Raw genomic sequence first — 25,758 nt, 5'->3', positions numbered from 1 at the left:
TATCAATCTTGATTTTAAGCTTTCGTGACTGCAGGGAGCCATACTCTCTGGTTCTTTCGGTAAGGTCACGTAGATAGATGAAATAATAAAAGAACACGACGTTTCGGTCGCAACACAAGCGTCTGTCATCAGATAAGAAATAACCCCTCCCCCCTCCCGTGCCTATATAAAGCCACAACAGTAGATCATTCTTTCTCAACCGATGACGGACGCTTGTTGCGACCGAAACGTCGTGTTATTTTATTATTTTTTCTATCTACGTGACTTTACCGAAAGAACCAGAGAATATCATTTCAGCGCATCATGCTGTCGATCCAATTTTGGTCCCGTGACATCCAACTATGGCCCAGTGTTGGTTTTGCCGTGTGGGGATTTCACTCCAACGGTGCTTTTTACTTTCAATTAGAAAAAGCTCAAGTTGTCACCACAACGTTGTCCTTCAGGAACAATTCACCTAGGAGTCCGCACCCTTTCAAGAGGGTCATGCGTTGGGATGTATGACCAGTTCCTTTGAGTCTTGTGATATTATCGGTTCAACATCCACTCCCAGTTGTTATCGTCCGTACACTTTGCATATTAAAACTGGGCTGAAAGCTGAAGTGAAAGACGTTGCGGTGGCGAGATATTATCTCCCTCACCTGGTATGCAGGAGGTCGTGGGTTCGATCCAGATCCTGACGCTTGTATATTTGGAGTATGCATTTTCTCCCCGTGGCCACGTGGATTTTTATCCGGGTCCACCGGTTTTCCCTCCACATTTAGAAACACGCGTTGAGAGTATTTGGCTGCTATAAATTTCCACGTGATTAGCCACTTAATTGAGCTATCAGTTGTGGCCATGTCACTTCGCTGTATAGCTCAGTGGGCCTTACCTGGTAAAATAATAATAATACACGGAAACACAGGTCGTGTTTTTCTCCTGCCCGGCAGACATATGTTCCAATCACTGAAACCGGTAAATAAAACCCCGTAACCGTCTGTTCCCGAAATAACAAAATCACGTGGCCGTGTCGTTTCCCAGAGTGATCCGGTGCCCCCAGACGCACCCCTTCACTGTCGCTCTTCTCAGAGACAGATCTCACTCCTTTGGGCGCTGTGCCGCCCGCAATGAAACTCACCGAGCCGGAGGTCCTACGGAAAGGTCAGGATTTGGCGTCACACACACACGCGCACACGTGTCTGTGTGCGTGTCTGTGTGCGTGTGTGTGAATGCTGCGCTATGAACCCGGCGACTCGAGTTCGATTCCCGCTAACGGCCAACACCGATGACGATTATCTGAACCGGTCCTGGGCCTCCCCTAGATCGACTCAGCATCAAATGAGTACCTGGTGCGGTGTGTAAACATCGCCATTAAGGAGACTAAGTCGGCCGGGCGTGGTACTGGCCACCTACCACTCGTGTGCTGTTCCAGCCTTCATAGGCGCTACTAGCTAACAGCACTTGCCCCAACAGTCTAAGGCTACAGGGGGGATCTTTGTCTTTGTTGCGTGACAGAGCTACGATGGCCGAGGGGCCGCTGCAACTCGCCGGCGCTCGAGCCGCGACCAGGGCCCTCCGCCTCTTCACTGCCGCTCCGCTTCACGTCGCTGTCACGCACACCCGTCAAGGACCAGGCATTGCCACCATGGAAATAATTGACAATTAAAAAAATAATGCCCTTTGTTATTAAAACGCAAATGTACAGCCCCGAAGTCAACCCACTGCTGCACGAGGGCCCTCTTCTCCACGCCGAGGGTTGTCGGGGGTATGTTTGACCACGGTCATCGCACGCTCGTCAGTGCGCGAGCAGGAGCGGAAAGATGGCAGCGGCCTTCGAGCGGCCCACTCTGTTAAGCGAGAAATCACGAGGAATGCCGTCAACGCGGCGCCCGAAAAATCGAGCATCGATCTCCTGGTCTAAATAACAAACCAAAAAGTTAAAGGTGCGGGAGCAGAGACGTGGGCGCGCAAAAGTGTCGTGCACAACGGTGCGCTGAAGCATTGCCCTCCGATGAGCTCCACATAGCACAGCCCAGCAACCTACCTGCCACCTACCTGGCATGCCCAGTGATCAACCATTGTGCGGGGGCGAACCCTGCCTAGCTTCCAAGATTTAACAAGTTGGCATATTCTAAGTGATTTAGCCGTGTGCTTCAAATAATTATAAAGCTCAGGAAAGCCTCGGTGAGACTTAAAATATTATTCGGGAGCATCCTGCATTGGGATGTTTGGTCAATTCCGTTAATCAGCGGTTGACGTTGTGCTCACAGGGAATCTTGAGTACCCGGAGAAAATCCACGATTGAATCCTCAGGGTATGGCACCTTGATTGTCCACCAGCGCTCGCCCACGCAGCGCTGGATCACAGGCGTGCACCACCAGCAAACCTGGCTCAGATGGCAGGAGGGGACTACGTTGTCCTCTGGATCGCCATAACACAATATCGGGAAGCAAACGAATGTTATTTTCGGTGTTTTATTACAATAATTATAATTTTGTGCTGCATTATCGTGAAAGCAGAATTTTTATAAAAAATCATTGTTTTCATTTCTTCCAACAGAGACGATAGCGTTTGTAAAAATTAGCAGTATGTAGTGCAATAGGTTTTCCCATCATGCATCAAATCGACCATCCTCCGAGTTGAATTAAGTGCTCAAGTGAACACAAAAAAAACCTATATAATGCTGAGATGGGCTTTTGATATGTATTCGGAGTTGAACTGCTACAGTCAGCCTCCTTCCTGTTGCTATATCTGTCGATTACATTATCAGTTTCTGCAATGTCTGCCATGTGTGTAGGCGACTTTGTTCCCCACAAAGGGTGAACCGGTTTGTGTAAATTCTGGCAGGGTGCCTGCATATTGGGCAACAACACCCAGCCATGGGGCATCTCAGTCACAAGCCTGGCGACCTTGAGACGGAGTTAAACTGCCAAATGTTTTGTGTCGGAAAAATCAGTATTTTTTTGGTCAAAATACATTGGCATACAGCGCAGGTCTGAGCACATTGCATCGTATTATGAGCGACAGCGAATATGCAGGAACACAGTTCCCTGAACAAATTTTAAAATAAAAGTAAACAAATAAGAAAAACGCATCGAAGAGACAAAAATCTACGTAATTTTAAATCATAGACTTGCCAGCTCTTTTTGGCTGATATTTTTACGGGTGACATTTGGCACTCTTTGTATTTAAAATTCCGTCTTGAAAAGCAACAGACCCCCTCCCCTTGCCTTCACAGGATTCTCCTACTATGGCAGGCTGCCAGCTACGAAAGTGGTTAGAAAAATGCGGTCACTGAGAAGTGAAAAGTCTGTGAAGACTACGACCCATGCACAGGAGAAAATAAAAATGCACACTTTGGAGCTGGAGATTTTTGCAGGGGACACCATTTGCAGGAGAGGCAACTGATGGACCGTACGAGTAATGGCAGCAGCAGCACTCAGGAAAAAGCACACGCTCGAAGGGGCAGCCGTAGGGGAGACCGGTCAAAAGGTCAAAGTCTCTCCTTGCTTTAACGAGCATTGGCAGCCCTGAGCTAGTGGTGACAATTCAACATTCCCATGGCGAAGGGCCAGTCTCTACAAAATCACATCTTATTCTTAGTTTTTTCGGTAAAGTCACGTTGAAGAGAAGCATCCGTATGGGTAAACAACAAAATATATATAAAACAATAAAAAATTCTCACGACGTTTCGACCATAACTCAAACGGTCATCATCAGGTGTGTCGGTTTGAAAGTTATGTGAAAACCCTCCCCGTAGAGGCGATTAAATTTTGATTTAAAGCTTTCGTGACTGCAGTAATTCATATTCTTAGTTTTTTCGGTAAAGTCACGTTGAAGAGAAGCATCCGTATGGGTAAACAACAAAATATATATAAAACAATAAAAAATTCTCACGACGTTTCGACCATAACTCAAACGGTCATCATCAGGTGTGTCGGTTTGAAAGTTATGTGAAAACCCTCCCCGTAGAGGCGATTAAATTTTGATTTAAAGCTTTCGTGACTGCAGTAATTCATATTCTTAGTTTTTTCGGTAAAGTCACGTTGAAGAGAAGCATCCGTATGGGTAAACAACAAAATATATATAAAACAATAAAAAATTCTCACGACGTTTCGACCATAACTCAAACGGTCATCATCAGGTGTGTCGGTTTGAAAGTTATGTGAAAACCCTCCCCGTAGAGGCGATTAAATTTTGATTTAAAGCTTTCGTGACTGCAGTAATTCATATTCTTAGTTTTTTCGGTAAAGTCACGTTGAAGAGAAGCATCCGTATGGGTAAACAACAAAATATATATAAAACAATAAAAAATTCTCACGACGTTTCGACCATAACTCAAACGGTCATCATCAGGTGTTATGGTCGAAACGTCGTGAGAATTTTTTATTGTTTTATATATATTTTGTTGTTTACCCATACGGATGCTTCTCTTCAACGTGACTTTACCGAAAAAACTAAGAATATGAATTACTGCAGTCACGAAAGCTTTAAATCAAAATTTAATCGCCTCTACGGGGAGGGTTTTCACATAACTTTCAAACCGACACACCTGATGATGACCGTTTGAGTTATGGTCGAAACGTCGTGAGAATTTTTTATTGTTTTATATATATTTTGTTGTTTACCCATACGGATGCTTCTCTTCAACGTGACTTTACCGAAAAAACTAAGAATATGAATTACTGCAGTCACGAAAGCTTTAAATCAAAATTTAATCGCCTCTACGGGGAGGGTTTTCACATAACTTTCAAACCGACACACCTGATGATGACCGTTTGAGTTATGGTCGAAACGTCGTGAGAATTTTTTATTGTTTTATATATATTTTGTTGTTTACCCATACGGATGCTTCTCTTCAACGTGACTTTACCGAAAAAACTAAGAATATGAATTACTGCAGTCACGAAAGCTTTAAATCAAAATTTAATCGCCTCTACGGGGAGGGTTTTCACATAACTTTCAAACCGACACACCTGATGATGACCGTTTGAGTTATGGTCGAAACGTCGTGAGAATTTTTTATTGTTTTATATATATTTTGTTGTTTACCCATACGGATGCTTCTCTTCAACGTGACTTTACCGAAAAAACTAAGAATATGAATTACTGCAGTCACGAAAGCTTTAAATCAAAAAATAAAATCACATCTTGTTGACTTTCCACAAAATGGTGTTTATTTCATTGGCCCTGGTGGGATGATGGGCTGTAAATGACCCCAAAAAGGATTTGAACTCACATTATTGTGACTGAGTGTAGGCCTCTGCGAACAGCGCCGCATGGCCGGGTTAAGCAGCGAAGATATCGGGGCAAATCGAAGAAGCATCACGTTAGGCCAGGGTTCGGCAACCAAAATAATTTGGTAAAAGCAACCTCAATATTTCTTGAGCCGCAAAGCAATGCGATTAACGGCACAAAGCAGCCCTTAAAGAGCCGCGTGCGGCTCCGGAGCCGCAGGTTGCCGACCCCCACGTTAGGCGGACGCGCAGGGCAAGAGAGGTAGCGGCCTCGCTGCCGGAGAGAGGCCTCCCCCAGGGAAGGGACATATCAGGGGGTCGCGTCGCAGCGTTGGGCGAGGTCCCCAGCTCATGGCAGCCCCGCTGTGGCAGTGAAGGTGGCGGGCCACACGGTGACGAAGGGGAAGTCGTACATCGGCGGCAGCCCCACGTGGGACGTGCCGTTAAACTTGCTCCAGCTGAAGGGCGGCGTGTCGGGCTGCACCGTGGGCCCGTTCACCACGAACGACGTGAAGTTCCGCGCGTTAAAGTAATCCGTGACCTGGGACACCCCGCACGCACGCACACACGGACGCGGTGTCACCTGGGTAAATCTGCGTGCTGCCCTCGGTTACCGATATGGTTCACTGTCCCGGGATCGAGCGCAAGCACTCAAAGTGCCCCCATTAAATCCTGAGGCTCAGTGGAGAGCAACATACGACACTGACACTCACAACTGTTCCATAATTAACCGAGATATATCGACGCATTTAGGTATGGAACCAAAAACGGAAAACACAGTTTCCAGATGCCTGCGACCGAAACGGATTTTCCAAGCCTCTTGTTGTGTGACGTTTTTCCCTTTGTGATGCCTATCACCGGTCTGTCACAACGACTCCGCTAAACAACTCCTCCTCTACACGAACCCCCAGCGCACATGGACTGTGCTGTGTAGCAAACCCCATCCTGCGCACCGCAGCCCTTGCCAGGCATGGTTCGTCAAGCTCCGTCTCTTTCTCTCCGACGCGTTAGCTCTCTGGCATGGAGAATGTCGTGGGTCCGATCCGGACCCGGACGCCTGCTGTATATTGAGTTTGAGTGTTCTCCCCGTAGTCGTGTGGATTTTCTCTGGGTCGCCACATACAGAAACACGTGCTTAAAGTATTTGGCTGCTATAAATTTGCACGTGAAAAGCCACTTCGTTGAGCAATCATTTGTGGCCAGGTCGCTTCTGAAAAAGAGCTATAGAGTGGGCCTTACCTGGTAAAATAAAAATTGTTCATAGTTAATAGAGTGCAGCTCCCAACAAGCCGCACGTGACAGTGACACGAGAGGGCTTTTAATGCACGGCTGCATGTTGTGAGGGACGTGGGCCATTCTTCTCCATACCTTGGTATCGTAGCAGCCATCGGGAGCCGGCTTTGTTGGGTTGAGGTCACCACGACAGCAGATGCAATCGCAAGGGTCGCCTTCAGAATAAGGGTCGTACTTGTAATCTGCACGCGGAGAAAAGGGAGTGAGTGGCCATGGGAGGTAGCAGCATTGTTGTCGGTACATCGCTGTGTTTTTATATCACATTGACAGCTGCTCCGAGACAATTGCATTCGAGCACCAGAAATTCTCGAATATTCAAAGTATATCAAGCCACGTAGCAGTGGTCCTAGTGTGTGGCACGTAATTATAAGGTTCTGAGTGCCAGGTTTTTTTATTCGTTTTTTTTTCGGAAGTAACTAGTGCTTATCTACGAATAAATATGTCCCTGCCAGAGGAGTGTGGCGTTCCTGGCAATGGCTCAGAGCTGCAAGTGGGAAATGAGTGCCACACCATGCTCGAGAGAGCACTTAACCACCTAATTATTTCCATTCGGCCAATAGTGTTTATTCATTAAGACAGGGCTAATTATTTATAGTTCAAAGACATTCAAGTAAACAACGTTGCACGTTTCCGTTCAAACCTCTTCATTAACAATTAATACCAATGAGTGCATCATCAACCCAGCAGAAGTGTCACATTTTGATGCGTCAAAAGGCGTTCATGTCAATGTTATGGTTTGAGGTTTACGCTTCTATGTTTTATTCATACGTACTTCCATAAAGTGTCTCCGATGACGAGAAACGCATTCTCCTTAGGACAGCATGTACCCAGGCTGCGAATCCTAGGTCCATTCCAAGCAAACTACTCTAAGCACGGCTCAATATATCAAGGATATATTCTAAAATTTTGAATTCCAAATTTTACAAATGTTGGGCACACCACCAGAGCACAAGAACACAGGCTTATAAATATCATTACAGGATCTTTAACATTATTCTTGGTTCTTTCGGTAAAGTCACGTAGAAGGGAAACAATAAAATAATAAAAATATAACATCGACCTTATGTTCCGGTTGGAACGCATTCAAACTACATTTACACGATCTCACCACAACTTTTATCAACAATGCCTTTGACAGAAAATAACAGAGGAGGCTTGTGTTTTCGGCAGTGATGCATCTTAAGGAGAGAAACTGCAAACAGAACACTGTGACTTATACAACAGTTGTAGAACACATTGTACAATGTGGCACTTTGCAAATGCTGCCAGCGTATCGTATAACCCGCTGTTATAATAAGACGGTGTGAGTGAAGGGGGCAATCTGATATCAATCTGTTCTTTCAATCACAGCGCCACCGGTCCCTAAAGTCTTCTCGGTTGGGAGCGCCGCGTCGAGTTTCACAGGCGGCACCAACGAACGCCGGGTGTCGTCGAGGGCTCCGTCGCCGGCGGGGTCGCTGGGGGTGCCCTCCGCCCCCTGCCAGCACCTGTGTGTGTGGGGGGGGGGGCACTCACTGTTGGACCTCATGATGCCCTTCATGGAGGCCAAGTCCACCACAGAGCCGTGGTCGCGGCGGAAGATCTTGGCCCGAGGGGCGAGCTCGTAGGAGAAGTCGCTGCCGTGCGTGGCCACGAACTCGGGGTAGCCGCTCAGGTTGTAGACGGACTCGTAGAATGGCACATTGTAGGACGGCCAGTATCCTGGCGGGCAGAGGCGTGGGTTAGGTGCAGCGCATTTTGCATTGATCCTGCAAGCGAGTCACTGTGGACAGGGCTACGATTCTACTGTCCCATGGACAAAGGGGCAGCCGTGCATGACGTTTGCCACCGAAATCCTCGCTGTGCGTCAAGCGGAAGAGGTGACAGCGATGGCTCTGCTGACTGCACGCATGCACGTGTGTGTGTTTGTGTATGTGCGTGTGTGTTTGTATATGTGCGTGTGGAGAGCGGTAGTGTAGTGGTTGGCGCACTGCGCTTTGAGTCCAGCAACCCAAATTCGATTCTGCTCACAGCCAACACCACTGACAAATATGTAAACTGTTTCTGGGCCTCCCCTAGGTCGACTCAGCCTCAAATGAGTACCTGGTGTGGTGTGTGAACATTGCCACGAGGGAGACAAAGGTGGTCGGGCGTGGTGCTGGCCACCCACCAGCTATGAAGACCGTGCCAGCCTTCATAGGCACTCGCTAACAGCATCTGCCCCAACAGTATGTTAAGGCTATACGGGGGATCTTTGTATTTTGTGTTTCCACGTGCGAGCGTGCATGTGTGCGTATACGTGCTTGTGCGTGCGCGTAACAGCGAGCGTCTCTTTATGGTTGGGAAAGCTGCAGGAAGGAGGGTGGTGGTGCTGGCACCTCATCCGATGCCACAGCAGGTCATCATTCTAGGCTAAGTCAACCTAAAGGGATTGTGGTGGAGCGCACATCGACAGCCACGAGGTGAGCCTCTATGACCTGCAATGTTCACATCTGATCCGCCGTACTCCCAGCCATGAGTTATAGTCACCAGTGGAACAAGCGTGACACTTCGCTGGCACAGCGAGTCTTTGCTCGCCTCCAGAGTGCCTCTAGAATCCTTCACCCTCATTCCACTTCAGTGAGATTTTCTCCGGTTTCAAACTTTCTCGGTCTCATCAGCAGGGTGTAGCGCAAACAAATGCTGCCCGGGGGCGACTGACGTCAAAGGCGAGAGCACTCGTGCCCCACCCCCCCGCCCCCCGAACCCTCGTCACACAAGGGGGGGCTCGTCCACTGCGGAGCAGCCAAAACGTCGCAGGTATTCGGCGGCTCACCTTTGCGCAGGATGTCCGTCTGGTCCTCCGACACCACGAGTGTGGGAATCTGTTCCACCACAAAGAGGGCTTCGTCTGCGATGTTCTTCTTCAGCTCAACCTTCTTCAGGTCCAGCACCATGTACTGGTTGTTGTACGTTCCTGTGAGGCGTCAAGAAGGCTCGCAATTTCATTATTTCTCCCAACTATTATTGTTATATTTCGATTTAAAGTTTTCGTGACTGCAGGGATTCATCTTCTTGGTTCTTTCGGTAAAGTCACGTAGAATGGAAATAAAATAATAAAAATAAAACATAATAAAATACGACATTATACAATGTAGTTTAGATTGGAAGGTATAACATTGCAATGTATAGTAGTCTAGATTATAACATAGTTGTAACGCAACACAGGACAGAGCAGCGCATCGTGGCTGTTTCTCCCCCCTCCTCCGTTCCGAGCATAGATGGACTCGTCCGTCTGAACAAAGCTCGTCGCTGTCCGTGGTACAGCGTTGTAAAGAAAAAACCGCCACCCTTTTTTTCGACATAGAATTGTAATGTATAACGACTTATTGTTAATAGCTCAGCTGTTGGAGAGTATAATGAGTTTATTGATACCATTGATGTAGTTTATATTTTAGTTTTTTATCAGTTTACTATATGGTATTCATTACAAAGTGTAGTGTATACCCAGTTACTTTATGTTAATAGCTCAACTTATTGAAGAATATATTGAGTGCATTTATTATATTGATGTAGTTTATACTTGGTTTTTTCACATCGGTTTATTGTATGATAGTTGGGTAGTTGCAGTCCTTTAGCGTCAATATACTAAATGCCTCTGTTGATATGTAAACTTTGACTTTAACATAGCTATTTCTGTGACCAGTTACATGATAATCCCTCACATTAACATCATGCTAATCTCCCAGTTACATGCTAATTTCTGACTTTAACACCCTGCTAATCCGACACTTTAACATAGCAATTTCAATGCTAAATTCTCCTGTTGATATGTAAACTCCTTTGTCAAGGCGCTCTGCTCCTCCCACCCAGCTAAAAAGACGCTGCGAATCTTAGCAGTGTTCATTGAAGCGCTGTCGTCCCGACAGTTCTGTTCCTTCACCTGAAGAAGGCTACTTGTGTTGTGGCCGAAACGTCGTGAGAATTTTATTGTTTTATTTTTATTATATTATTTCCATTCTACGTGACTTTACCGAAAGAACCAAGAAGATATTGTTATATTCTCACAGTTAACTAAACAACCTAAACAATTTTTATTTTTACCAGGTAAGACCCACTCAGCTACTTAGCTCATTTTCAGAAGCGACCTGGCCACAAATGATAACTCAACGAAGTGGCTTATCACGTGGCAAATGTATAGCAGCCAAATACTCTAAACACGCGATGTTGATTTTAAGTGTAGAGGGAACAACCGGAGCACCCGGAGAAACATCCATGCGACCACGAGGAGAACGTGCAAACTCCAAATATACAGCAGGCGTCAGGGTTCGGGATCGAACCCACGACCTCTTGTATACCAGGCGAAGTAGTTAACATCTGACAGCGCTTCGGTGTCACCAGATGAGGTTTAAATTCAGAACTCGTGAAGAGCAGTGCCTCGCTCCATGTTGGAGAATGGCCTGTGGAATCAGATTTCACCGAAATACAAATGAGGTCCATTCACGTAAGCAATCTACGTTGGGTCTACGGGGATAAAGATGCCCCCTACAGTTGCCAACACGGACTGTTGTGTCAAGCACTGTTCGTGAGCACCGATCAAGGCCGGCACGGTGAACAGCGTCCTGCCGTTCTCCACCCGCAGGAATGACCACGAGGCGATCACACACCCGAGCCGCCATCAACACCGGCACGGGGCACGGTCAAATCCACTGCTGGACGAAGGCCTCCCCCCAAGCTGCCACCATATCGCACGATTCTGCAATGGCGCCAATTTTAATCCTTGGTGTTCATTTAATGAAGCCTGGTCAGGTGGCACGGTTAATGAAGGATAGTTTTTTTTCCCCGATTATGTTTAGCGTATTTCAAAACGAAACCTCGCGCCCGTTGCAAAATTTGGTTGTAGGGAATTTCCCTTCGACTTGCTGGTGAGTTTGTAGCCGCGGCCGTTTCGGGCTGGTGGAGGATTTCACGACACATTTTTTTGGTCAGATCACCACATGGCCAAAAACCCCCCAAAAAATAAAGTTGCAAATCGTAATAAGATCTGCTACGAAAAACCCTGACGCGTGTTAAGTTCACCCAATCCACCGAGCATTTTGCCCACAAGCCGATTTCAGCACTCCGCGTCCTCGCCGGCGGTGCGACCTCCCCGGTCCGACGCGCCCCATTCACCCGAGTTGTGTCTCGCGAAGACCTGGCCCCACTGCCGGCCACCGCGAGCCATCATGTTGGCGACGCGCACACGCTGCCACGCCAGCAGCGACAGAGGAGTGATCGCCGCATACAGGGAGTCGTTGAACACGTTGTTTGTGGTCTGCAGCAGCACGAGCCCGCTGCTCAGCAGGTAGTAGTCGTCCAGAGACTCCAGGAAGCCTGCGGTCAAACAAGACAAGAGGGGGGCGAGGTTTACGAAAACAAGACAATATGCTCAACGTGATATGGCAGCCAGATGTTCCCAGCAAGCCGAGCATTTATTCCTTGCTCTGGGACACGTTTTCGGTCCGTACCGCGCACGATGATGTGCGACGTTTTGGCACAATATCCGACGTTTCGCTCCACATACTGGGAGCCTGAAGAAGGTCCCCTAACACGTGGAGCGGAACGGCGGACATCGTCGTCCCGAACAACGCGACCCGACAACAGGTCGGCGAGAGCCACGCGGCAACACCACGAGAAGCCAAGCGTTGGTTCCCTTCCTATTCACGCAACCGAAACTCGGGCTCCGACTGCCTGCCAGGGAGAGACGGGATCGTCGTCGTCATCGTTTACGCTCCCCGCCGACGCACAGATCGACGACCAAACCGGGCGGGTGAACTGAACCGACGCAGCCAAACGCTCCTCCATTCCGCACCGTCGATCGTCCGAATGGGGCTGTGCGTAAGGGATTGCGGATGGCTGCGGCGTGCGGCACCGACCTGGGTAGCTGCTGAAGGACATCTGTCGGCTCGCCGTGGAGGCGTCCAGAATGTTCAAGTCCCAGTGCTTGAAGATCCTCATGGTGGCTGCGTAGGTGAACCAGCTCGAGTGGGACATGAATATGTTCTCATATCCAGGCAGAATCTAAAGATAAAATATATATTTAAAAAAATACAAATTTGACGATTAATTTTCTTTACGACAGATCAATCATTGGATCTTCATTCATAAAAAGTGCACTTCACATCAGATAAAGGCAAATCAGCAAACTTTACATGGACTAAAATGTATACGAATGCACAATACTTATAAAATATCGAATACAATAGGGCATAGATACAATACATATTGCCAGCAGTGACTTATTCCAAAGGCCTGCTACAACGACATTACGGGATCAGGGATCAGAAACATGAATGCTGACCAAAATGGGATTTTTTAAGTGTGCAAAGAAGCGTGATGATATGGACGCTCAGAATGATGCTGGGATATAAAGAGCAGCACCTGGGCCACAATGAAACGAAGCCAATCAGAGACTCAATGTTCACTCAGGACAGTAACCAGGCTTCGGCAGGGCGCAGCTAGAAGAGATGTTGGCCGATGGACCAGGTTCATAACGCAATGGCAGCTTCTTTTTCACCTCGCTCATCCCATGACCCCTCAATCTCTCCCTTCTAGCCACTACCATCCCTGCTTCCTCTTCATAATCTCAATTCCATGGCTACCACTCATTCCCCATACATCCAAAACATTCATCATCACTTGCTCTCGTCAATTTTCCAGCAGTGGATGGAGCATGTTTCATAACCAAGATCATGATGACGATTAAACATAATTAAAATATAAAACAGAAAATGTAGTTTTTAAATCAAGGGCTTAACGATCAGCCTCCGAGCAGTATTTTGCCGTGTTCTACTCTTTCTTTTAACATGGTGATGTGCTAATTGGCATATCATCTTGTTGCCAAAACCTGTAATGAATTTGCAGAGCAATCCTGTTTATTGATGGCACGTTGGCAAGTCAAAATCAACATAGGCAGACGTTTCTGCAGGTTTTTGTGATCGTATGAGCAAGCATAATGAACATTACATTCAATATTTATCTGCCAATATTTGGCATGCACACATCTCAGGAGGTAAAATCTATGGAGGAAACAAGATTAGCTAAACTTTCAAAATGTTTACTAATTTATGCGTGTTTGGTAATGAGGGCATTGTAACAGTGTCTAGTATTATCCGATGTAGAAGAATCGATGTTACAGTACAACTTTACAACAGCCAGTAAACATTCATTTAAATTAGGAATCTATAATAGCAACTCAATTATTGATTATTGGGGCCGCAATTAACGGTGAGAGTTAATATTTTAACTTCAGGAATTTCATTGTAGATGTAAATATAAAACGTAAATGGGAATATATTGGAAGCAAGCATCATGAGGATATTTAAAAGCACGCAAGTCTCCTAAACTCCCAATGATTTAGTATTGGCATCAACAATTACCACTGGACTCGGGTGAAGGGGCGGCACAGTGGTTAATGCATCGTCCTGTGATCACGGTGACTCGAGGCGTCACGGTGGCTAGGAGATGTTAACTACCTCGCCCGATATGCAGGAGGTCGTGGGTTCGATCCCGACCCTAACCCCTGTTGTATATTTGGAGTTTGCACGTTCTCCCTGTGGTCGCGTAGATTATTATCCAGGTCCTCCTCCACTTTTTCCCTCCACATTTAGAATCAACATCACGCATTTAGAGCATTTGGCTGCTAGAAATGTCCACGTGATGATAAGCCACTTGCGTTGAGCTGTCATTTGTGGCCAGGTCACTTCTGAAAAATACCTATATAGCTCAGTGGGTCTTACCCGGTAATTTAAGTAAAAAGTTGTTTAAATAGTTTACGTGTAGCTGGATCTTGCGTCGCTCACGACCGTGACCTATTCGCCCGCGCGGAAGCAATTATTTTTGTTCGTGCAACACCTTGATGAGAGCGGAGCAGTGGCCGCTCTTCTGCACCAGCCTCTTGGCCTCAGCTTTGCTCAGGGACAGCCACGGGGGGCGCCGTGACGGCACCAGCGCGTTGACGAGGTCGATGACGTCGCCGACGGCGTTGAGATACAGCGCGGGGAAGGAGAGGTCCGTCTGCGTGGGGAGGGCGACGACAAACATGATCATTCAATACGACTATAATGAGCCAATAATGTCCGTTTGTGTGTAACGCACGTGACGTCACTCCACATACTGCACCCCCTCCCCCCATTATTAATGTTCATGAGCGGGTGGATTTTTTACACTCTGACAGGTCGAGTGGAAAGACTTTTTCGCAAATTCGCTTTAAGTTTGACGCTTATTTATTGAAAGAGAATCTAACAAATAATTATACGCAGCAACAAAGTGGATTGGGTGTCTTTATTTATTTCTTCAGCGCTTGACACAAAAGGTAAATCTAATTTAGGCTTTTTCAGATATTGTATCGAATTCCTATTTATTTCAACCCCAGTGACCGAAAGCAGAAGAGAATAAAGCATCAGAGCAGTGAATTTGAACAAATGTAAGGCCAGATATACAGTGCTACAGTGAAATGCAGCTTCCGTCCTAGGACAGGCAAACAAGCTAGTCATTCAATACTCGTATAACTTCTGGGGCTATGACAGGTTGATGAGTTCACCAACGTGCTTCGTGCAAGTTATTCTTTTCTAAGTGCTCCTCCCTTTAATTTTACCATTCACCCCCCTCCCCCGCCATAAAAGTACAGAAGCGACCTGGTCACAACTGAGAGCTCGACAAAGGGGCTTATCGCGTGGAAATTTATCACGGCCAAATACTCGACATGAATGTTCCTAAATGTGGAGAGAAAAACTGGAGGACTCGGAGAAAAATCTACACGACCACGGGGAAAGAGAGAACATGCAAACTCCAAATATACAGCAGGCGTCAGGGTCGGGATCAAAGCCACGACCTCCGGAATACCAGGCGAGGTAGTTAACATCTCGCCACCGTGAGCCAAGCGGCGCAGCTTGTGGCTCGCATCTCTCTCTGGCCCCACGGCAGCTTCTCGGGTCGAGGTTTCGTCGCGGCCGCCAAAGGCCTTTGACTTCGCTCTGCGGGGCCACACCTTGATGCCGTGCTCGGCGTTCCTGCGCGTGGCTCCCGCGATCATCCCGTCGAGCTGCGACAGCACGTAGTCCACATTCCTCCAGAAAGGATCATTGTGGTTCTCCCGCGACTGAACACGCGCCCACGAGTCCTGCTTCCTGGCAGAGCGGAGCGCAAACCGAAACCCGGAGGTACATTTACACTTTGGTGCTGTTGATACACTTGTGCTATGCCCATCCCCAAATCTTTATAAACAGTTTGCCTTTAGAGGCTGACACCTTTGCCTGATGACTACTGCTTGTGTCGTGATCGAAACGTCGTGATGTTTTATTTAGTTTTATTTCTAAGTGACTTTCGGCAACTGATCAGTACGGGCTGCCGACTTCAGCATACACAGAAACAGCTTTAACTTGAGTAAATTTTCTTTTAATTTTAAGCGTCATCTGAAAATGAGGAATAAAAATAGATATTAACAATAATAATAGATCAAATATTAACTAAACGAATAAACAATCAAATACATTCTAATGCCAGTGTTAAAATAAATGTCGTAACCTGATGCGTCCTGACTTTTGGGCCACCCTGTATGTGCGCAAATCAGAAATATTTCTTTGTGTGGTGAATGATCGCGAGCCTTTCCTTCCGTCTAACCCAACAGAGACAAACACGAGATCACCCGTGTAACAAACAATATAAACTTAAACACGTCCTTGCAAAATACTCAACTACGGAACGAGAAATGTTCCTCCCGTTCGCACATTCACGCGTGTACTGCAATTCACCCTAAAGTCGAAGTCGATGATCATTATGGAGACAAATGGGTCAAGGCCGACCAATCACAGTGGACATTCTTCAGAGTTATAGAGCTGCAGTCCAACAGCTGGCAGTGGGCAACCAAGGCCATCGGCTGAAATGTTCGCTCGTTTACAAATGGCAGCACACAAACGTTGCTCCGGACCAAGAAAAACTACGTTCATTTTTTGCTCATCTGCCCCAGGCGTTTGAGCCCAAGATCAAAGTCGCGCCAAATCAGCTCTGTGACATGTACATTAGATTCGAGCCACACAGCCTCTGGACCTGTACTTAATTTAATCCATCATGTGTGTGCCTCATTTAGCTATTGATTAAATACCTCTTGTGTTGGGAGGCTGAAATAAGCTGTGCAATGCTCGCTTAAGAGGGAGATGCTCTTCCAACCCACGACGCGTCAATGCGAGGCTCTGGAGCAGTGTTTAAAGAGAACGTTTCGTGATAGCTTTGCGCAAGACGAATGGTGCAAATGCCAACAAATGTATTAAATTAGCATTTTTTTTATCGTTATCATGACATGTTTCCATTTAACGAGGAAGCAGAAGAGATGGAGGCCTGGGTAAGAAATTGTAACGCGATGGTGTTATCCTTATATCACGATGATGTGTTATGATTGTTAGATCATGAGCTTCAGAAACATCCTGATGGAAATTCATAGCCCGGAAGAGCATCAGATTGTACCAGGGAATGAACGGCTAAAATGAGCCCAATTTGAAGTCACTTTAAAACAAGATATACATCAATAGGACTCTCTTATCCAACACTCACATCGGACGCCTCAAACACTTGCATATCAATCATCCAATGTTCACCACACTTTCCTATGGCAAGGGCCGGTATATCCGTACGATAATAACCATCGCTGTTTACTTCCCACGACGAAGTTATCAACTTTAGTAACCCTGAATAGTTGATGGGCCGAGCAAAACCCTAACTGGGATTTGAACTCGTGGGACGTGAACTCGTGGCATGTAAACATGTTTTTACGTCATGATGTTCATTCTTTCACGTGGCATAATCGGCGACACGTACCGGAGGAAATCTTCCAGGATGGCATGGGTCTTATTGTCCTTAATGAATGTGGGGTACAGGTTTTTGAAGTGGTTGTTGATGTGTCTGTTTGGAGAAAAACAACAACAACAAAAAGCACGCACCACATTTATAATTTACTGCAGAAGACTCCTCGTTCATGGCAAGCAGTGGGGTTATTTAATTCAAGCAAATATGCCCACGTTCGATCTTGGTGCACGTGGTGACGCACCGTGCTCAATACCCCATCCCATGGGGACCAACCACCAATTGTGATTGATGGTGGCAGTGCCAAGTTCATTTGCATCTTCCAATAACAAAATCAGGATCTTTACCACCACTGCGAAGGTTTTTGCAGTTGTGCTGCATGACTCTCCGATGTGTTTTTGGGTTGTTACGCACGATGTCCTACATTTCACTTCACATGATGGGAGTTTATTCAGGAACCTAGTTCTGAAGTTCCGGAATTTTGAAGTTGTAAAGCAGCTCCCAGTGCACGCAAACGAAATGTTGGATCGTGCCGAACAAAACATGCGGTACAACTGGAAAATAAATCACAGAACCAAGTTTGACCTTCACTTGCAGCGTTGTATTTTCGGATTGCATTTAACTCTTTCCTCCACTTCACAGGCGTGCAGGTGGTCTTGAGTGCGTGCATGTGAATCCGCATGTGACTGCATGGTAAGCGATAGTGTAGCGGTTCGCGCATTGCGCTATGATCCCAGCGATCCGGGTTCGATTCCCGCTCACGATCAACATCAGTGATGATTATCTGAAACAGTCCTGGGCCTCCCCTAGGTCAACGCAGCCTCAAATGAGTACCTGGTGGGGTGTGTAAAACACGTAGGCTTTCGCGACCAATATCATCCATAACAGGTTTTTTTTGGGTTAGATTGAGTAAATATAATGTTGTGTCGTTAAAACCGCCACCACCCGACACAGCCAACTAGTAAGGGTTGTCACGTAAACAGAACGTGCCAATTCGTCACTAGTACAGCACACCGTTGTGTTGTAGAGCCAAGCAACAACCAATATTTACACAATCTAACCCAAAAAAACCTGTTATGGATGATATTGGTCACGAAAGGCTACGTGTTTACACATTGGTTGTGGCTTGGCTCTCCAACACACCGGTGTGCTGTACTAGTGATGAATTGGCCACGTTCTGTTGACGTGACAACCCTTACTAGTTGGCCGTGTCGGGAGGTGGCGGGGTTTAACGACACATTTATATATTATGCCAATCTAACCCAAAAAACCTCTTATGGGGGTGTGTAAACATCGTCACTGGGGAGACAAAGGCGGCCGGGCGTGTTGTTGGCCACCCACCCCCTTCGTGTGCTGTGCCGGCCCTCATAGGCGCTACTCGCTAACAGAACTTGCCCCAACAGTGTGCCAAGGCTACACGGGGGCTCTTGTCTTTGTGTGCGCACGCACCGTGCCGTCAGGTATCCTTCCACGTATCCGGCCAGGAAGGCGACGTCGGAGTCCCCGATGGCGCCGCGGCCGCCACCATAGCCCGAGCGTACCTCGAGCTCGGCCCAGCCCGTGGAGAGGAGCGAATCGTTGAGCGTTCCGTACGCCGCTCCTCCCACCGGGTCCAGTTTCCCCAGGGCCACGTCCGGATTGCGCGGGTTGCCGCTCACGTACAGCGTGACCGTCGTGTAATCTGAAGTGACGAAGGCAAAGGTCCCCGGTGTATAGCCTTCAACAGACTGTTGGGAGCAGGTGCCGGTAGCGAGCAGCGCCGACGGAAGTCGGCACGGCGCACGTTGGCGGCGGGGTGGCCAACTCCACGGCCCGACCGCCTCTGCCCACCGAGTGTGCGATGTTACAACATTGCACCGTGAGTACTCATTTGATACCGAGTCAACCCAGGGGAGGCCTCGGAATGGTTAAAATATTCATCACTTGTAATGGTCGTGAGCGGGAATCCAACGTGGGTCGCAGGGTTTGTAGGGTGGTGCGCTGACCGCTACAACACTACACTTCCACTCCCCATAATCTTAAGTCACATGGACGCACAGAGCCGGTACACATATGTCCCAATTCAACTGAACTGCTAGGGAAGGTGCTACCGACTGTTGTCACGGGTTTGGCACGCAATTGTATGTAAATAGGATGTTGTTCAGTGCATAGCCGCCTTTGTCTCCTTAACACATGGGATGGGAATCCTGTGTTGCCAGAGGACCATTTTAGCCTGGCAAAGTACTGTCTGTGCCTATCACCATCATTATATTGGCAGGGTAAAACCCCGATGAGTATAGATGCCATGAGCGGGGTTCAAGGATGCAGCCTCCTGGATTACTCAGAAATGAGTGCCAGCTCCATTTTCTGTGAAGTGCAGTGGTGCATCAACACATGTACGTATGCATGTTGGACTTCTATTGCATCGCACGTAGACAATCCGCGGTGCGGGAAAACAAGCCGTGGGCTGTCTTGTGACCACGCAAACGAGATCATGAACAGTGCACATTACGCAAATTAAAAGTGAAAATACCACGCGAGGTCACTTCTGCATTTTTGGTACGAAATGCAGTTGACAGTAACTTTACAATGCAGGTCGAACTGGGCCAAACACCACCGCTTTGTCATGGGACCTTTTTACCAGTATCAAAGCATTAAAAATAAGAATAGGTTTTACCCTTTCTGGCAATAAAACAGGCGTCACGATGTTCAAACACCAAACAGATACCTTTTTTGCAAGGTATAAAGTCTACATTAACCACACGCACTTTTGGTTTTATTGCCAGAAAGAGTAAACCCGAATTTTATTTTTCACCACTGCTTTACCTGGTTAAAATAAGACAATCTGGACCGTACTGTATTCCTGGGGGGATGGGAGCAGTGGCAGAGTGGTCCGAGTGGCACTACGCTATGAATATAACAGTCTGTGCTCTATTCCTGGCCACGGTCAACATCGGTGGCGAGTGATGTCCGAAGCGATTCCAGTCTCTCATCCCGTCCGCCTTTTTTCAAGAGCCAAGGAGTGGTCAAACAACCCCCCGTGACGGTCAAGGTGCGAGTCGCTTTTCATCCACGTGTGCATTTACAGATGGCCGTCTAATGTACAATACGAAATGTCATCCTAGATTAAGCTAGCTTATAATAACAAGTAAAAAATATATATACAGTTCCATGTATTCGGAGTCGATCGCCTGTATTTGAGCGCGTGTTAAAGAGGCATGGATGGAAAAGTCTAAAAGTTGAATATCTGAATTCCCAACTTGTCTGCGGAGCACGTGAACCGGAGTGGCGTAGTGGCAGCAGCACACGAGTGCATCAGTGAACCACTGTTTTAGCAACATTCATCTCGACCGACTTCGCTGCTTTAGTGTATAACCCCCTTACTGCCAGTCACGTTGTGCCGCATAGGGATAGCTGCCACCAGGGGTGCACTTTCAAATGTATTGGTGAGATGTGACGTGAAGAGCCTTGACACACGCGCGGTGTATAGGAGGGCCATCATATCAAAAACACATCATTGTAATTATTATACGTGGCTGGCAGTTGGAGGGCAGTGCAAAACACCCCCATCCGTGTGTAACCGTAACTCTATGGTGCTACGTCTGTGTACCCCGCCTTCACCAACTCGCACTGACCAGAGAGGTGAAGTATGGTCGAATTACTCCACCACGGATTCTCTCTTAAGTTAGAAATGCCGACCAGTGAGTGACAACAGAGGCCACCCACAGCTGTGTTCTCAAGATTCAAAGTCGCATCCTATCCCCACTCCTGCCCCTGTATTTCAAAGCAAAGATTTTTTGTTTTGTTTTTGGGGGGGGGGCGCGTCTTATAATCCGGTAACTGCGCGCATGTGTGCGACCAGTATCAGGTATTTGGCCCCAAGGAACACAAGTTTGGGGTCAGTCATATTTTCCGGAGCGTCTTATAACCCGGAAGAAAAGACGGTGGCACGGAGAGTTGCCGATGTTACAACACGGCCTTGTCTACGCAGCCACTTGCTTCACCATCCAAGCGGCGTGAGAATTGGCACTAAGACACGCGTCGAAGCACACCACGCGGTGTCTCACACCACATCACCACCGGTCTGCCACACCAGAGTTATCACATCAGCCTCGTCTCAAGCCTCACACCGCAGTGTACCGCATCGCAAACGTCGTCGTGTCTCGCTCGCTCTCACCTGCATCTGTTCGCTGAGCACAGCACAGCAGCATCACGGCCGCCACGCAGGAGAGGGTTCCCGCTTTCCTCTTCTTCTTCTTCACGTCCTTCATGGCCCTGAGATGTAAACACACACACACACAGAGCCCTGTGCTCCCTCGCTGGTTCGCTTCCTGTCTCCCCGGCACGCACCGGACAGCTGTTTGTCCCAACACCCCCGGGGGCACGTGTCAATCAGCTGATCTGTCCCGACCCCCACACCAAGCACTGGCCAATCAGCTGCTGTGCCCCACCTCTCCGACTTCAAACGCCGATCAGCTGATTAGTTCCCCCCCCCCTGACTGCGCGAGCTAATCAGCTGATGAGCCCCCCCCCCCATCCCCCCACAATGCGAGCTCATCAGCTGATGAGCCTTCCACTGCATGAGCTTTGCATCAGCTGATGATGCCCCCCTCCCCACCCACTGCGCAAGAAGATCCTGTAATTACCCCCCCCCCCGACGACTAACAGGGACTGGTGACGATGCCTCCTCTCCCCTCGCTCTGCCGACCGCGGCGTCAGGAAATTCCGCATGGAACCACGTGGGACGGCGTGGCGAGCGCGTCACGCGGGATGGCTCACGCCAATCATCGCCAACAGCAGCAATCATGAACAGCATCATGAGCAACCTGCATCATGAGCAAGCGGCATCATGAGCAGGCGGCATCCTGAGCAAGCAGCAGCAGCAGGCGATGATAAACAGAGAGCCCACTGCTTGGCATCTGTCTGCACAGCCGCAAGTCGTGTTCAGCAACTTTAACTCGCAGCTTTTGATACGCCAACGTTGACCCAACGTCCCGTGTGTACTTAGCATCATCCATTGGCTGTGTTTGTAGATATCCCGATGTGTGAGACTGGACAAAATAAATATACACGTGGGGGTGGCACGTGGGGACACACTGGGGGACTCGGTGCTCCTGGCTGCGAAGCGCCTGAATGTCACTGTGCAACTGAGATGCTGCTGCTGCTGTGCTTGCTCTATGGGGGGTGAGTCACAACGTGGTATGAGGGTGAGAGTCACAACGTGGTGTGAGGGTGAGAGTCACAACGTGGTGTGAGAGTGAGAGTCACAACGTGGTATTAGGGTGAGAGTCACAACCTGCTGTGAAGGTGAGAGTCACAACGTGGTATGAGGGTGAGAGTCACAACGTGGTATGAGGGTGAGAGTCACAACGTGGTGTGAGGGTGAGAGTCACAACCTGCTGTGAAGGTGAGAGTCACAACGTGGTGTGAGGGTGAGAGTCACAACGTGGTGTGAGGGTGAGAGTCACAACGTGGTGTGAGGGTGAGAGTCACAACTTGCTGTGAGGGTGAGAGTCACAACGTGGTGTGAAGGTGAGAGTCACAACGTGGTGTGAAGGTGAGAGTCACAACGTGGTGTGAGGGTGAGAGTCACAACCTGCTGTGAAGGTGAGAGTCACAACGTGGTGTGAGGGTGAGAGTCACAACTTGCTGTGAGGGTGAGAGTCACAACGTGGTGTGAGGGTGAGAGTCACAACGTGGTGTGAGGGTGAGAGTCACAACTTGGTATGAGGGTGAGAGTCACAACGTGGTGTGAAGGTGAGAGTCACAACTTGGTATGAGGGTGAGAGTCACAACTTACTGTGAGGGTGAGAGTCACAACGTGGTGTGAGGGTGAGAGTCACAACGTGGTGTGAGGGTGAGAGCCACAACTTGCTGTGAGGGTGAGGATCACAACGTGGTATGAGGGTGAGAGTCACAACGTGGTGTGAGGGTGAGAGTCACAACGTGGTATGAGGGTGAGAGTCACAACGTGGTATGAGGGTGAGAGTCACAACGTGGTGTGAGGGTGAGAGTCACAACTTACTGTGAGGGTGAGAGTCACAACGTAGTGTGAGGGTGAGAGTCACAACTTGGTATGAGGGTGAGAGTCACAACGTGGTATGAGGGTGAGAGTCACAACGTAGTGTGAGGGTGAGAGTCACAACGTGGTGTGAGGGTGAGAGTCACAACTTGGTGTGAGGGTGAGAGTCACAACGTGGTATGAGGGTGAGAGTCACAACGTGGTGTGAGGGTGAGAGTCACAACGTGGTGTGAGGGTGAGAGTCACAACGTGGTATGAGGGTGAGAGTCACAACTTACTGTGATGGTGAGAGTCACAACGTGGTGTGAGGGTGAGAGTCACAACGTGGTGTGAGGGTGAGAGTCACAACGTGGTGTGAGGGTGAGAGTCACAACGTGGTATGAGGGTGAGAGTCACAACGTGGTATGAGGGTGAGAGTCACAACGTGGTGTGAGGGTGATAGTCACAACGTGGTATGAGGGTAAGAGTCACAACTTACTGTGATGGTGAGAGTCACAACGTGGTGTGAGGGTGAGTGTCACAACGTGGTGTGAGGGTGAGAGTCACAACGTGGTATGAGGGTGAGAGTCACAACTTACTGTGAGGGTGAGAGTCACAACTTGGTGTGAGGGTGAGAGTCACAACGTGGTGTGAGGGTGAGAGTCACAACTTACTGTGATGGTGAGAGTCACAACGTGGTGTGAGGGTGAGAGTCACAACGTGGTGTGAGGGTGAGAGTCACAACTTACTGTGATGGTGAGAGTCACAACGTGGTGTGAGGGTGAGAGTCACAACGTGGTATGAGGGTGAGAGTCACAACGTGGTGTGAGGGTGAGAGTCACAACGTAGTGTGAGGGTGAGAGTCACAACGTGGTGGGAGGGTGAGAGTCACAACGTAGTGTGAGGGTGAGAGTCACAACGTGGTATGAGGGTGAGAGTCACAACGTGGTGTGAGGGTGAGAGTCACAACGTAGTGTGAGGGTGAGAGTCACAACTTACTGTGAGGGTGAGAGTCACAACGTGGTGTGAGGGTGAGAGTCACAACGTGGTATGAGGGTGAGAGTCACAACTTACTGTGATGGTGAGAGTCACAACGTGGTGTGAGGGTGAGAGTCACAACTTGGTGTGAGGGTGAGAGTCACAACGTGGTATGAGGGTGAGAGTCACAACGTGGTGTGAGGGTGAGAGTCACAACGTGGTGTGAGGGTGAGAGTCACAACGTGGTGTGAGGGTGAGAGTCACAACGTGGTGTGAGGGTCACAACGTGGTGTGAGGGTGAGAGTCACAACGTGGTATGAGGGTGAGAGTCACAACTTACTGTGATGGTGAGAGTCACAACGTGGTGTGAGGGTGAGAGTCACAACGTGGTATGAGGGTGAGAGTCACAACTTACTGTGATGGTGAGAGTCACAACGTGGTATGATGGTGAGAGTCACAACGTGGTGTGAGGATGAGAGTCACAACGTGGTGTGAGGGTGAGAGTCACAACGTGGTGTGAGGGTGAGAGTCACAACCTGCTGTGAGGGTGAGAGTCACAACCTGCTGTGAGGGTGAGAGTCACAACGTGGTGTGAGGGTGAGAGTCACAACTTGGTGTGAGGGTGAGAGTCACAACGTGGTATGAGGGTGAGAGTCACAACGTGGTGTGAGGGTGAGAGTCACAACGTGGTGTGAGGGTGAGAGTCACAACGTGGTGTGAGGGTGAGAGTCACAACGTGGTGTGAGGGTGAGAGTCACAACGTGGTGTGAGAGTCACAACGTGGTGTGAGGGTGAGAGTCACAACTTGGTGTGAGGGTGAGAGTCACAACGTGGTGTGAGGGCAAGAGTCACAACGTGGTGTGAACAACCGTGATGCTGATCGTCCTGGTCGCGCTTACAAATGAGGCATCTTGGAATCTTAATTTATCACTTGGTCAAATGAAATCAACTTGAATTGATGCGAAGTGAGACGCCCACGGTGCTGCGTTGGGTTCTGGTTGCTGTCCTTCCCCGCACCACCGATTAGCACGGTTGGCTACGTACGGTACGAAAGAAGTTCAACATACACTACATGCATTGAGGGGAGTCTCTTATTGACGCCAAATCATAGAGTGATGAGTTAATTGTGGCAAATAATTGTTATAAAAGTGAGAGCCGTTTTAAGAAGTGGCTGTGAGGTCGGCATCGATGAATATTCATCCGGAGAGGATTTCCTCTCGGGCATGTTTCTTCATTTAGCTGCCACACCAACATTCGTCTCGAGCACATCGTCCCATCTACAGCGAGTCCCGGGTGGCACTGAGCAAGATGAAATATCGTGGAGACCAAGCGTCGGGATGAGCTTTTGACTATTTGGTTCAAAGGAGAAGTGAATGGAGATAAGGAAGGAAATGTATAATGACATGTATAATACTGTGTAAAAAAACCTGTTCCTGGGTAGTGTTATTTCCTAATTTCTTATGCCTCAAAAGTATAGAAAATGCCTATTATTCCCCA

The 25,758-nt window shown here is 48.3% G+C and overlaps 1 protein-coding gene and 1 long non-coding RNA gene across 2 annotated transcripts; one reads left to right on the top strand and one right to left on the bottom strand.

Annotated features, from left to right (window-relative positions):
• Nucleotides 1–973: 973 nt before the first annotated feature.
• On the top strand, nucleotides 974–2,916 carry LOC116949581 (uncharacterized). Its single transcript, XR_004403923.2, has 2 exons — nucleotides 974–1,140; nucleotides 1,495–2,916. It is a non-coding gene; the product is annotated as an uncharacterized LOC116949581 (long non-coding RNA).
• On the bottom strand, nucleotides 2,440–22,050 carry LOC116949580 (phospholipase B-like 1). The gene is made up of 12 exons (XM_032967031.2): nucleotides 21,949–22,050; nucleotides 21,460–21,557; nucleotides 18,753–18,984; nucleotides 17,319–17,402; nucleotides 15,496–15,634; nucleotides 14,361–14,522; nucleotides 12,383–12,527; nucleotides 11,640–11,840; nucleotides 9,304–9,444; nucleotides 8,025–8,210; nucleotides 6,585–6,691; nucleotides 2,440–5,757 (listed from the first exon to the last, which is right to left on the bottom strand). The coding sequence occupies exons 1-12, from the start codon at nucleotides 22,011–22,013 to the stop codon at nucleotides 5,566–5,568; spliced, it is 1,752 nt and encodes a 583-aa protein (XP_032822922.2). The 5' UTR covers nucleotides 22,014–22,050; the 3' UTR covers nucleotides 2,440–5,565.
• Between the last annotated feature and the right edge of the window lie 3,708 nt (nucleotides 22,051–25,758).

Source organism: Petromyzon marinus, chromosome 37 (genome assembly GCF_048934315.1).
Source record: "Petromyzon marinus isolate PM22_M1 ecotype Great Lakes invasive population chromosome 37, UKy_Petmar_22M1.pri1.0, whole genome shotgun sequence".
Taxonomy (NCBI): Eukaryota; Metazoa; Chordata; class Hyperoartia; order Petromyzontiformes; family Petromyzontidae; genus Petromyzon; species Petromyzon marinus.
This window is presented reverse-complemented; position numbering and strand designations above follow the sequence as displayed.